Raw genomic sequence first — 14,704 nt, forward strand, 5'->3', positions numbered from 1 at the left:
GGTCCTGAGGGTGTCATTGGTGGTTTTCTGTGGGTAGAGACATGACTCCCTCATTTTTGTGTGTTGAGATGACGGAATAATATGTGGAACCTGGTCTGTGGTAATGTTTGGCATCAGTATATCAACTATTGAAATAAACGGACAGTCATTATTCCATAACAGCAAATGAGCAAAAATCAAATTTTTAAATGGCACTTTGACTTACTAGGATTCCATTGGCTCATAATGACACTCGATTCTTCCAGAGACCTGGTCTGGACCATCAGTTTCAATGGATTCACCAGAATCACTGGAAGCAATGACATTATCCAACTGTAGATAAAAGGAATAGATGTAAGAATCCCAGTTTACCGATAAGTCAGGTACCTTCTTATTTCTAGTGTTAACAGCTCTGGGCTCTGACATAGAGGTACAGTTTCCAGTGGATGAACATGGTTCTCATTTGGGAAATAACCAACCTTACCTCCGTGAGACTGAACCAGCAAAGCTTCTGGAGGACTCAAAGTCAATTTTCTTCTCCTGGATCCCTCATGCGGCTGACACAAGTGTTATTTCTATTGAAACTAAATTGCTATTTATCTTTCTGTTTCACCATTAGGCATTTAATGACATGAAAGCATTTCCCCAATCAGTTCTACTATAGAATCATGGCACTTGGCTGGGTCAAAGACTTTGACACAATGTGAAGCTGGTCTCAGGCTACTGTGCTCACAGGCAGCCCAAGTGGCTTCAGGGACGCTACAATGGTCTAGGAAAATACTGCCCTTAGGAAGCTCTCAATAGCCCCCTTAGAACAAGGAGAGTCACTTGTGGCGATGATTGCTCAGAAACCCTAAGGCCTACCTAAGTTCACCGTTAACCCATGATGGAAACCTTCCTTCCAGTCAAGCCAGTCTTCCCATTGGCCCCCTGCAAATGGTGCTCTTCTGTCACCATATTCATGCAGTCTTCTTCACCTAGAGTGCCATCTTTCCTTCCTGCCTACTGAAATCATGTTCAGGCCTGGCTGAAGTCCCACAGCCCCCTCTGATCACCTCAGTTACTGCAGAGCTCTCCTTTCTCTCAATTTCCATTGCATAGTTTTGTACTTATTTATTTATTTTTTGTCTTTTTAGCTTAGTTTTGTCTGCTTCACTAGACTTTGCCTATCATAAAGTACCTAGCAAAGGCCAGGCCTCTAACTGATGCTCAATACACATCTGATTGGTTGGCTGGACTATCGTAAAAGACTGCATCCCAGGAAACAAAAATGTGAAAATCTTTTGGTGAAAGAAGAACTATGTGCTCAAAGGAGCTTGGGAAACACCATGTGTTGTATCTGACTTGACTATTTACAGTGCACCACAGCATACTAAATGCTCTGAGAATTCTGCTAAGAAGTTTGTTTAACTTATTTTAACTGGGTGTTTCCAGAATTTATTTGACCCTAGAATGTTTCTTTTATATAAACATATGTTACCCTCTTATGGAAAACCCTCAGTTTGGGAAATGATGCAGCATTGCCACCCTCCATTCTGTCTTCCTATCTCTCACTTCCATTCTTTTCTCTCTATAGTCCATGGCGGATATAGCTGCTGGGTTAATACTAATGGAGGATAATTCAGGTTTTGATACTTCCCAGCTCAGAAGCCATCACTTCCTCTATGCTGTGTACAGAATGAAGTCAACTTGGCATTCAGAACCCTTCATGGGCTGGCTCTTTTCTTCTGTTTATCTCCCACTATGCCTTTCACACTCTAGGATGCAGCCTCACTGAACTATTCCCCATACATGTATCAAATGGCACTTCATCCTGGAAGCCTTCCTTGACTCTAGTAGAGACAGAAAATCTGTTCTTTTTCTATTGCTTCCGGAGCATACTGACCACGTCTTTTGTGCAGCATGATCCTGTGGTAACTGACAAGACTATGCACTCTGAAAGCAGGGTGATGTCAGGCTCATTACTTTAGCCACCATGCCCAGTACAGTACAGTGACTACTGCTCAGAAGGCATTCAGTAAGGGCCTCCAACTGATCAATAGACTGATTGATACACAGCACACAACTGATCACCCAAGCACCTTGGCTCACATTATTCTTTCTGCTAAGAATGCAGAAAGACTCCTCAAGGCAATCCCCCACATCCAAATTTTACTCATCATGTATGGTCAAATGTCATCTCATCCCTGAAACCTTCCTGATTTTTTGTTTGAAAGTCATCTCCTCCTCCCATTGCTCATGCACCCCTAGAATTTTATAAGCATCTCTCTTCAGCATAGAACCCTTCTGTCTTGTATTACAGCTGGCTCCTAGTCAAGTGTCAGCGCCATGAGCACGTCATCTATATTTGATTTACCTCTGTGTTCCCACTGACCCTAGCCTAGTATTGCACGAAAAGTGCATGGCAGGGTTTCAGTAGATATTTGTGAAAGAAACAAATGATGAATGGACAAGAAGGGGTTACTTACCTCTAAAAGAATACTTCGAGGAGTAAGATAATAATTCTCTTCCTTCACATCTTGAGTGGTTTCTGATAAATCTTGTAGATGAGCTTGCCTAAATCCTGGAGAACTTTTTTCCATTAAATGCTGAAGAAAAGAGATAAAAATGCTTTGCTTTTTCTTTGCAAGAGATAGAATTAAATCACATGCATTCTGGAAAACCCATAATAAATTAGTGGGGTTAAAAAAGACCAGAGGGTCTTCCAAGGTTACATCTAGAAGCTCACACAACTTCAACTTGCCTTTTGAGTCTGGGTCACCACTGAGGATGAAAAAATGTAAGCATAGCACTCAGGCTTTTTTTCTCTACCATTTGGAACAGTCACTCAGAACAAGTGGTTTTCTCCTGTGGGTGGTATTCTTTTTTTTTTTTTTTTTTTTTTTTGAGACAGAGTCTTACTCTGTCACCCAGGCTGGAATGCAGTCGCGCAATCTTGGCTCACTGCAACCTCCACCTCCTGGTTCAAGTGATTCTCGTGCCTCAGCCACCTGAGTAGCTGGGAATACAGGCACGCACCACCATGCATTGCTAATTTTTGTGTATTTTTTAGTAGAGATGGGGTTTCACCATATTGGCCAGGCTGGTGTCAAACTCCTGACCTTGTAATACACCTGTCTTGGCCTTCCAAAGTGCTGAGATTACAGGCGTGAGCCACCATGACCGGCCCTGTGGGTGGTATTCTAAGTCACTAATCTCTGGAGTTGCCACCCTCATCTTTTTCCTATTATCATCCAATACCATCTGAGAATGTAATTAACCCAGAATCAAGGCGCTGCACCTTTCCTGTTCCTGCTCCATATTTTTCTTTTGTGTTCTGTTCACACACTTCTATTGTTTCCATAGCAACAGAATTTGGTTGTGTTGATCATGTGATAGTATGAATTATAGGTTTCCATCTAGATTCAACCACTATTGCCTCCCCTCCCCATAGATACACAATATTCTACTAAAGTAGCTTCTTTGCATGGCAGAAAAATTACCAAGAACAATGCCTCAGAGCAGGGGGTTTGGAAAAGACCCTGAATGTTCTCTAGGAAAAAAGTCAAGTTTTAAAATATAGGTATGTTTAAGTTCTGTCCATGTTTTAGGCTCCAAGCTCATGGAGCCAGATCATGCTGAGTTGGGGGTAAAGGAAGTCCACTTAATTTAACCAACAGTACCACCACCACCCAGCAAGGCAAATAGTACTATTAACTCGAGCTAGTTTAAAAATCACTGGATCTATAGTGTGAAAAGGCAAGATGACAAATAATGTTATCTCTAGGGGAAAGGAGATATCATGAGTGAAAAGCAAGAGGTGCTTACACAAAAGGGTGAAGCTTCCTAACTGCTGCATACCACCGTTTCTACTCACTAAATGAAGAACTGAGGTGAGGTTTTTGGCATGGTGAATTTGATATGCTACAAAAAGCTTTCGAAATAGTTGGAGAGCTACCAACTAGATAAAATAAGGGGCTAGGACTCATTAGATGTACTTGGTATATGTGGACAGGGCAAAGTCAATGGATAAGTCTTTAAGAGACAAAATAGTATCTGTGCCAGAGGACAAAACCACTCAGCAGGTTTATGACTAATATCCCAAGTTGGGAACATTGCAAATCCAAGAAAGCTGAAGGTCCAATTACAAGTCGCTTTCAAGAGGCAGGTTACATTATATTTTATGTCTTCAAATGGATTTCATTAGAAATGAGGATGAAGTGATAGCTATAATGAATGAGAAGCAAGACTGATCAAAGTAAAGGGAGGAAATTAACAAGAAACTTGGCCTTTGCCTGAGGAGTACAGACAGAATGGGCGGAAAATAGGTGGTGTCTGGGAAATCTTTTGGCAGAGGGATCTGTGCCCTCTGTGTGAAAGAAAGGAAGAAGTTGCCAGCCAGGTTTTGGTTTAGCAAAGGGTCTTACACTAGCATACCCAAAGCATATCAAAAGCATCCAAAATCAATGAATACGCTGAGACGTATTCAGGGCAAGCCCTGAGTGAGGCTCATCTGTGGTATGGGATAAACATCAGGGCTAAGAATCATTCTTATAGTGCATCGGGCTTTGAGGAAGGTGGGCATGGTTAAATTCAATTGCTAATTGGTAAGATTTTTTAAGCATTAGCTGACTCCCAGGTGTGGTGTCCTGAGAAAGAAATGAGCCCCATTACCATGTCCTGGAGACCATTTCTTGGTGAGCTGGAACCAACAGCCTCCGATGTGCTGGGAAGGCCAAAGAGAGGGCTGGGGTAGAAGAGGGTTCTTTTATTACCCAATGAGAGTTCCTCCTGCTCACAAAATAGGAATCAGTCAGGGCATGGTTGATCTCCATCTGGAATGAAACAGCAGCCTCTCTACAGTGCTCCTTGCCTCCCGTCTTTCCCCACAGTGATCTAATATTCGTGCCACTGGCCTGCCAGCATTATCTCACCAAGAAAAGAGCTGAACTTGTCTCTCTCCTGTTTCTAAACCCTTGAGGACATTTAGCCTGACCCTCAGAGATGGCCAGCGTTTCCCTCCACCTGTCTTCTCAATTGTGTCTCTTTCTGATGCCCTCTGCCCCAGTTCCCTTTGCTCTAATCATTTCAGTCTACTTGAAGACATGCCTTGATTTCTCCTTCTCTTTGGCTTTTGCTGTAAGCATGGAACAACCTAGAAAACATGTCAAAAAAGATACCTAGGGGCCAAAGTTCCATCTATAAACGTCTGCCCTGAGAAAGGACTTGGGAACATTAGCAGAGGCCCTTTTGAAATAAATTTAAAATGTAAAACTACTAAGCACGTACATGAAAGATATGTTATATTAAAATGCAAGATATATGAAAACATTTTATAGAAACTGCCCTAGACTTAATCATTCAAAAGGGAGCTTGTCATGCACCTTGAATAACAACGATGGAAAATACTATGTTCTAGCTACTACTTAAAAATGCCACAGTTAACTTTTCCTCCCTCTATCACAATAATAAAAGTCTGAAGTGTCTGTATTTTAGCTCTCTCACAAAACACAGAAGAATTTTTTTCTATTCTTAATCATAAAAAGTAATAAGGATGTACATTTTCTCACTTATTTATTCCTTGTATTAGCGCCAGTTTCTAAGGAGGCAAAGGAAAGCTACCATTGTTTTCTGTTGAAAGAGGGTTGTGTTCAGGTGCCCTGTTATTTTATTAGTGATATGGAGTCACCTCTGTGTTCTGATGTGTTGCTTTTATATCCCGGAGAAGTGATGACATGAAGGAGACCCAGTCTTTAATCTTCTCCCTGTTGGTAGGAATAAACTTTCAGCTGGCATGTGGCAACAATAGTGCTTGTACTTCTTTTGAACTAGAGAAGGATTCTTTTATGAAGGTTAGAACGGCGGTGAGAGCAGGTACCAGTGAAATAAGAATTTTTCCTAAGTAGTTTAAATGGCCTCGCCACCTCCACATTTGCACACTAGAATTAATGCTCAGCCACCTCTGCAAAGAAAGCTCAGAGAAAGGGAAGAAAAGTAGAAAATAATAGTAGTAATCACAGGGTTTGGGACTTTCGGCTTTGACACTGATTTCCTTTATGTTCTCAAGCCAGCCCCCTAACCTGTCAGTGCCATTTTTGTGTAACTATGCAGGTGGGCCTTCCCTTAGGGAGTGCACATGTTGATGAAGAATGTGCTTGAATGAATTTGTATAATCACGTCTTTTCTATGGACTCACAGGACAACTTAGAAGAAAGCTTTAGTCAATCTGAAACAGATCAGGGTTTTTCATATGTTGACTTTGGCACTGTCCACCTCCTCTGCACAGTCTCCCCCACACCAGCTTTGCCTCTCCCTCAAGCAGATAATCATCCATGAAGAGTTCACTAGGCACCTTAGCTAGGAGCAGAAGCCCCTCTTAAAACTTCAGACTCCTTTGGGGGCAAGCCTAGCTCCTCCCTAATATATGTAGCTTGGTAGATGTTTTTGTATTGGGTTCTTTTACATGGAATGTTTCTGGGGTGATGGTGACTGTTATTGGTTGAAATGCACGCTCCCCACCCAATTTGTGTGTTTCAGTTCCATATCCCAATACCTCAGAATGTGACCTTATTTGGAAAGAGGGTTGTTGCAGATGCAATTGGTCAAGATGAGGTCATACTGGAATAGAGTGGGTTCCTAATCCAATATTACTGATGTTCTTATAAAAAGGGGAAATTTGGACACAGAGCTATGCACACAGGGAGAACACCACGTGAAGACTGGAGTTATGTTGCCACAAGCCAAGGGAACTACCAAGAGTTAGGAGAGGCCCCTGGAATAGATCCTTCCCTGGAGTCTTCAGAGAGAGAGCATGGCTCTACCAATACCTTGATTTCAGACTCCTAGCCCCTGGAACAGTGAGACAATAAATTTCTGTTGTTCAAAGTTACCCAGGATGAGGTACTTTGTTACAGCAGCCCTAGGAAACCAGCTCAGTAACTTTTCAAGATGTTTTAACAAATAGCAAAGATTGCCAAGATGGCATCTGATGTTGTAGCATGGGTTCAGAAAATGCTTATTGGTATAAAATATTTTGTTTTTTGGTTTGTTTTTGTTTTGCATGCAGTAGACATTCTGTGTTATCTTACTTCTCTCACCTGTCATGGCCGATGAGGAAGTATTCCCTGTTAGTGGTTCTGATGGACATGACCTCATCAGGGTGGCATTTAAACATCTTCTGCACAGATTGCATCTTTTCCTGGTTACTTATGCCAACTTCTACACTGGAATTTCTGTTAGATATTGACACAAAGTATTAAACCAAGGTAAATACAGAAATAGAAAACTGACTAATATTTTATATTGGGATTCAAATGGAATAAAACTTTAGATGTGCTGGATCCATGTTTTGAAGATTGTCCAATAATTTTAGAAGATAAGTTTGGATTTTTGATCTGGTTAATTAATAATTGAAATTATTTTGTTTAGTCTAAGATTCAAAAATTTCTATTTTAATTGGATTCTTGATTCCACAAATAATCTTTTTTTTTTTTTTTTTTTTTTTTTTTTGAGACGGAGTCTCGCTCTGCCGCCCAGGCTGGAGTGCAGTGGCCGGATCTCAGCTCACTGCGAGCTCCGCCTCCTGGGTTCACGCCATTCTCCTGCCTCAGCCTCCCAAGTAGCTGGGACTACAGGCGCCCACCACCTCGCCCGGCTAGTTTTTTTTTTGTATTTTTAGTAGAGACGGGGTTTCACCATGTTAGCCAGGATGGTCTCGATCTCCTGACCTCGTGATCCGCCCGTCTCGGCCTCCCAAAGTGCTGGGATTACAGGCTTGAGCCACCGCGCCCGGCCCACAAATTATCTTTTTCAATTTTTGGGTGCACAATTTATTAAAGAGAAGACCAAAAAAAGCTGATCTAAATATTTTCAAAAACTCTATCTTAACTTTATAAAATGAAAATTTCATCCACTCCCTCTCATCCACAAATTACGTGAATCAAACTCCCTAACTGAATGCCTGTTAATTAAAGACTTATCAAGTATGACATACAATATGAAACAAATATTCAACTATCTTTTACTTAAAGTGCTCACTATTTTAGCTCCTATTCAGTCACAAATATTATAATAAGCCTGAAGCCTTTGGTTCCTTTGGTCAATTATGTAAATTTCAATTTGCATGCAAATTGTCACTGTTTGACTTTATAGTATGTGTTGTTATAAAAGTTTTCTTGCTTGGATACACACTGATCAATTTCAATGGAACCTCGGTGATGATGGTCTTTATAATAAGAAAGACTAAAGCTCTTTTCCCCAGTCCTTGACAGGATGAAAACCGCTTTTCCAAGAGGCCTGAAAATAGAAAGATTTTATGTCTTAGTTAAATCTCAGTGGAAAAGAAAGGATTTTTAAAAATGCTCATGAGGCTGGTGAGAGGCTTGTTAAATCATAGCAAATACTTACCACAGAGAAGAACAGCTGAGAAGGTGGTGATTTAATAAAGTAATCTTGTTTGCAGACTTCATTTTCATAAGAAAATGTAAATTGTTTGCCTAATGAAAGTGAACAGAACTCAGTTTGTTCCTCATACATTTCTGAAAAGAACTGCCTTAATTGGAAAACACTATTTATCTCTGGAAAGACCTTCAGATCATTCAGTAGTTATGGAAAAGAACACCTATAATAACCCAAGACAACAAAGGACCAAATGTGTGATTCTTATTCCTCCACAGTCGAGACCTTCATTCAAACAACATTTGAAAGCATGTTAATTCAGCTCACACCTGTCTGGCTTTCTGTTTATAGAGTACGTCGTTGGCTCTCTACGTGTGAGCAAAGATTTGGCTCTTAGTTCCATTGCAGAAGCATGATAATTTTGCATTGCCCTTTGGCTTAGCAAATAAAATCAAAAGCACCTGCTATTAAAAATGATGTGGCAAAAACTATTTGGGGAAGGGGGACAGGTAGAGCTGCTGCAGAAGTTGGGAAAGGAGGGAAGGTAAACACAGCTGCCTCCCCAGAATTACTGGATGCTATCCTCATAGCCCCAGCAGCTGTATTACCAAATCTTGAGTCTGTTTTCACTTAATAAAGAAGCTCTAATTTTTTAGTAAAGACTGCCCTTTCCAAAACTGAGGACAAACTAAACCTGTAGCCTGGATGTGAAAGCAAATCCAAGCTAAAACAAAAACAAACCCAAAACGAAAAAAACAAAAATAACAACATCATGTTTAACAACATTAATTGTGTTTTCCTAAATAGTGAATGTAATACATATTTATTGTGGACATTTTAGAAAATACAGAAAATATTAAAACTGCCTATAATTTCATCACTTACAGAGAAGCAGTGAACATTGTAGAAACTTCTTTATTTAATCACTTCTGCCACCCCATTTTCAATAGTGAGTTGTTTTGCTTTTGTCTGCTAAGCCAAAGGGTAATATATACTGTCTCTCTCAAGTATTCAAGAGTGTTGATTAACACATGTGTGTGCTGAAACTACCTGAGGCCAGAGAAAGAACCGTTAAAAAAATCAGAGGCTCAGAAAAAGTGCCTGTTACCTCCAGCCAGACTGGAAAAACTTATAATTTACTGGGCATTGGATAGAGTACTCAGGAATGTCTTGCCTCAGTGTGAGGAATAATTAGCTGTATACTAATTACTAGCTCTACACTGAGCACTGCTCCAAACCCACCTAACAAAATCATAAAAGACTTAGAAGAAAGTTGTTTCCAAAAAATTTAACTGCGTCCCAGAACAAAGCTCAAGATTCATAGGAATACAAAGATATTCAGGACCCAACAAGGTAAAATTTGCCATGTTTGGCAGTCAGTCAAAGTTTACCAGGCATACAAAGAGGAAGGAAAACATGATCAATAATGAGGGAAAAGTCAATCAATAAAAACAGGCCTAGAACTGACACAGATGTTAGAATTGGCAGAGAAAGTAATTAAAGCAGTTATTATCAGTGTTTTCAAGAAGTTAGGAAGAGATATAAAAGATATAAAGAAGACCCAAAGTGAACTTTTAAAGAGACGGGCGGATCACGAGGTCAGGAGTTTGAGACCATCCTGGCTAACACGGTGAAACCCCGTCTCTACTGAAAAATAGAAAAGCTAGCCGGGTGAGGTGGCTGGCGCCTGTAGTCCCAGCTACTCGGGAGGCTGAGGCAGGAGAATGGCATAAACCCGGGAGGCGGAGCTTGCAGTGAGCTGAGATCCAGCCACTGCACTCCAGCCCGGGCGACAGAGCAAGACTCCGTCTCAAAAAAAAAAAAAAAAAGATGAAAGCTACCATGTCTCAAAAAAACAGCAACAACACTGGATGGGAGTAAGAGCAGACTAAATATTGTACAAGAAAAGATTAGTGCACTTAAAGGCATGGCAATTGTAACTAACAACATAAGCAAAGAGTTACAACATAATGTAAAAACTCGAAAAGAGCACCAGTACACTGCGGACAATTTCAAGTAGCCTAGTATACAAGTAATAGGCGTCCCTGAAGTGACAGAGGAAGAAATAAAAAAATCTGAAGCAATAATGCTAACAATTTTATAAACCTAAAACTAGAATTCCAGAGATCCAAGCAGTTCAATGAAGCTCAGCACAAGATACACAAAAGTACATCAAGGCATGTCATAACGGAATTGTTCAAAACCAGCAATAAAGAAAAAAAATCTTAAAAGCAGCCAGAGGAAGAAAAGACCTATTATATGCAGAACAAAGACAAGAAATAGAGATACTGATTTCTCATCCGGAAAAAAAAAAAAATGCAAACAAGAAAAAGTAAAACAATTTACTTAAGGTTTGCGTGTGGTGGCTCACGACTGTAATCCCAGTACCTAGGGAGGCTGAGGCGGTGGATTTCCTGAGATTAGGAGTTTGAGACCAGCTTGGCCAACATGGCAAAACCGTGTCTCTACAAAAATACAAAAATTAGCCGTGCGTGGTGGTGCAAGCCTGTAGTCCCAGCTACCTGGGAGGCTGAGGCAGGAGAATGGCTTGAACCTGGCAGGCAGATGTTGCAGTGAGCCGAGATAGTGCCACTGTGCTCCAGCCTGGGCGATAGAGTGAGACTCCATCTCAAAACAAACAAACTATATTTAAAGTACTGAAAAAATACTCTTTCAAAATTCTATATTCAGCAAAACTATCTTTTAAAAATGAAGGCAATGTAAAGACTTTTTAGACATATAAAAGCTGAAATAATTCCTCATTAGGAGGCTTGCAATATAAAAATATCAAGGGAAGTCCTTCAGGAAGAAGGGAAATGATAACATAAAAATCTGAATTTAAACAAAGCAATAAAGAGCACTGAAATGGTAACTACTGAGGTAAATGTATGAAATTATTTTCTTATTATTGAAAACATTGAAACATCAACTGACTGTTTAAACAAAAATAATGACAATGTATTGTGCAGATTATAGCATATGTACAAGTAAAATGCATTTCAACAGTACCATAAAGTCCAATAGGGAAAAATGGAAATACACTTTTGTAAAGTTCTTTTATTATATGTGAATTGATATACTATCACTTGAAGTTAGACTGTGATGTGTATAAACCCTCAAGCAATCAGTAAAATAACAAAATAGAAAGTAATGACTAATAAGCCAACAAAGGAGATAAAATGGATTCATAAAAAATTTGATTATTCCGAAAGAAAGCAGAAAAGGGGAAAGGGAGAATAAATAACCAATAGGACAAATAGAAAATAAATAATAATATGACACTTACACTAGACTATATCAATAATCATGTTAAATGGTCTAAACACCTCAATTAAAAAACAGAGATGACCAGTTTGGATAAAAAAGCAAGACTCAACTCTATGCTGCCTGTAAGAAACACACTTCAAAGATGAAAATACAAGTAAGTTACAAGGAAATAACTGGAAAAAAAGATATGCTATGCCAACGCTAGTCAAAGAAAGCTGGAGTGCCTGTATTAACATCAACGTAGATTTTAAAGAAAATAATGTTACCAAGGACAAAGAATATCATTTCATAATAATAAAGGGATGAATTAATCCTAAGAGGACATAAAAATTTAAACATATATGCCCCTATAACAGAGCTTTAAAATACATGAAGCAAAAACTGATAAAACTGCATGAATAAATGGACACATCCACAATTATGGTCAGAAATTTCAATATCCCTCTCTCAAGAATTGATAGAACAAATAGTTCTAAAATAGATATTTTAAATTTTGGATGCATTTTTAATGTTTTAAATAATAAGTTTACTAAGAGGTTTCAATCAAGAAGAGTGATGCTGGCCTCATAGAATGAGTTGAGAAATATTCCCTTCTCTTCTATTTTGTAGAAAATCAGCAACAACACAGTAGGTTTGAACAACACTACCAACCAACATTACCTGATTGATATTTATAGAACACTCCACTCAGTGACCACAGATTATACATTCTTCTCAAGGGCACATGCAACATTTATTAATATAATTTATATTCTGGACCATAAAACAAGTCTCAATAAATTAAAAAGCACTCAAATCATATAAATCATGATTTCAAAGCACCAGGAAATCAAATTATAAATCAATAACAGAAAGACCTCTTAAAAGATCCTGAAATAATCTCTAGATTTAAAAAATCCCAAAAATAAATTAGCAAGTTTTTTATACTGGATGAAAATTAAAACACAAGATATCAGAATTTGTGGATGCCACTAAAGCAGTACTTAGGGAAAAAATTTTTTAATGCCTATGTTAGAAATAGCCATGTTTGATGGCACAAGTGTACATATGTAACAAACCTGCATGTTATGCACATGTACCCTAGAACTTAAAGTACAATAATAATAAAAGAAAAAGAAAAAAATAGAAATGGCCATGTTTGAAAAGAACAAAAGTCTCAAACTAATTACCTCAGCTTCCACCTGAAACTGAACATGAAACTGAAAAAAAAAAAAAAAAAAAAAGAAACCTGAAGTAAATAGAGGAAGCGAGATAATAAAGATAAAAGTGGGATTCAATGAAAGAGAACATAGAAAAACAACAGAGACAATCAATGAAACCAAAGTTAATCCATTAAAAAGATTAACTTAACAAACCTCTACCTAGGCAGATAGACCAGAAAAACTGGAGAGAAAACACAATTTGCCAATATTAGGAGGAGAGAGGGGACATATCTACAAAGTCTACTGATATTAAAAGGATAATAAAGAAATGTTATGGACAACTTTATTCCAATAAATTGGGCAACTTAGATAAACTGAAAAATTCCTTGAAATACACCAACAAAGGTCACTGAAGAAGAAATAGATGACCTGAATAGCCTCCTATAGCTATTAAAGAAATTGGAATTGTAGTTAAAAATTCTTCACATAAGGAAAACTTTAGGCCCAAGTGGCTGTACTGTTCACTTTGATCAAACATGTAAGGAAGAAATAATTCTACACAAAGGCTCCCAAAAAAATTGAAGAGAAGGGAATATTTCCCAACTCATTCTATGAGGCTAGCATGACTCTTCTTGATTGAAAATTCTTAGCAAACTTATTGTTTAAAACATTAAAAAATGCATCCAAAATAAGTAAAAATAAATAAAACATCCAAATTGAAAAGAATGAAGTAAAATCATTTCTATTTGCAAGTGACATAATCTCATATGTTAAAAATCCCAAAGAATCCATGAAAACTACTGGAGCTAATAAACAAATTCAGCAGTATTGAAGAACAACAGACAAAAGTTAGCTATATTTCTATAAACCAGCAATAAATAATACAAAAATAAAATCATGAAAACAGTTCCATTTACAATAGCATCCAAAAGAATAAAGTACCTAGGGATAAATTTAGGCAGATAAAAAGACTGGTACACTGCAAACTAGAAAAATTGCTGAAATAAATTAAAGAAGACATAAATTTATGGGTAAACATTCCGTATTTATGAATTGGAAGACTTAATTCTGTTAAGATATAAATACTACCTAAAGCAATCTATAAATTCAATGCAATCTCTATTAAAATCCCAATGGCATTTTTTTTTCTTGTAAAACTGGAAAAGCTAATCCTCAAAATCATCTAAAATACCAAGGGGCCCTGAATATCCAAAATAATCTTGAAAAAGAACAAAGAGTACACACACTTCCCAATTTCAAAACTTACTACAAAGCTACAATAATCAAGAGTGTGGTTTTGGTATAAAGACAGATAAGATACATAGGCCAATGGAATAGAATTGAGAGTCCAGGAACAAACCTATACATTAGTGGTCACGGCCATTCAATGGGGAGAGAACAGTCTTTTCAATAAATGGTGCTGGGCCAACTGAGTATTGACATGCAAAAGAGTGAAGTTGGACCCCTATGTCATCCCAAATAATAAAGTTAACTCAAAATAAATAAATGACCTTAACATGAGAGCTAAAACCATGAAACTTTTAGTAGAAAACATAGGTGTAAGTTTTTATGATCTTGGATTTGACAATGTATTCTTAGATATGATACCAAAAGCACAAGCAACAAACAAAAATTAGATAAACTAGACTTCATCAAAATTAAAACTTTTGTGCATCAAAGGATATTATTAAGAAAGTGAAAAGACTACCTACAGAATAAGAGAAAATATTCAAAAGTCATATGTCTGTCCAGGGCCTACTATCCAGAATATATACAGAACTCTTACAATGCAATACAAAAGACAAACAACTCAACTAAAAAGTGAACAAAGAACTTGAACAGACATTCTTCTAAAGAAAATAAGCAAATGGCCAATAAGCACAAGGAAAGCTGTGCAACACATTTAGTCATTAAGGAAATGTAGATCAAAATTACAATAA

General features: G+C 38.0%; 1 protein-coding gene and 1 long non-coding RNA gene across 4 annotated transcripts in view; one reads left to right on the forward strand and one right to left on the reverse strand.

Annotated features, from left to right (window-relative positions):
* Positions 1 to 14,704, reverse strand: part of PLEKHS1 (pleckstrin homology domain containing S1) — a 34,038-nt gene that overhangs the window by 9,504 nt on the left and 9,830 nt on the right. The window contains exons 4-10 of the mRNA XM_017892510.1: positions 8,365 to 8,453; positions 8,149 to 8,253; positions 7,056 to 7,190; positions 5,648 to 5,723; positions 4,633 to 4,749; positions 2,448 to 2,567; positions 206 to 312 (exon numbers count right to left, since the gene is read on the reverse strand). Coding sequence (XP_017747999.1) covers positions 206 to 312; positions 2,448 to 2,567; positions 4,633 to 4,749; positions 5,648 to 5,723; positions 7,056 to 7,190; positions 8,149 to 8,253; positions 8,365 to 8,432 — 728 coding nt within the window. The 5' untranslated portion in view covers positions 8,433 to 8,453. The remainder of the gene's footprint in view (positions 1 to 205; positions 313 to 2,447; positions 2,568 to 4,632; positions 4,750 to 5,647; positions 5,724 to 7,055; positions 7,191 to 8,148; positions 8,254 to 8,364; positions 8,454 to 14,704) is intronic.
* Positions 3,383 to 14,704, forward strand: part of LOC108542473 (uncharacterized) — a 37,473-nt gene continuing 26,151 nt past the window's right edge. For 2 of the 3 annotated variants that reach the window (XR_001889285.1, XR_001889287.1), the window contains exon 1: positions 3,383 to 3,851. This is a non-coding gene — a long non-coding RNA (uncharacterized LOC108542473). The remainder of the gene's footprint in view (positions 3,852 to 14,704) is intronic. The other variant, XR_001889286.1, reaches the window with a different exon arrangement.

The sequence above is a fragment of the Rhinopithecus bieti genome, unplaced genomic scaffold (genome assembly GCF_001698545.2).
Source record: "Rhinopithecus bieti isolate Rb0 unplaced genomic scaffold, ASM169854v2 scaffold_21201, whole genome shotgun sequence".
Lineage (NCBI taxonomy): Eukaryota > Metazoa > Chordata > Mammalia > Primates > Cercopithecidae > Rhinopithecus > Rhinopithecus bieti.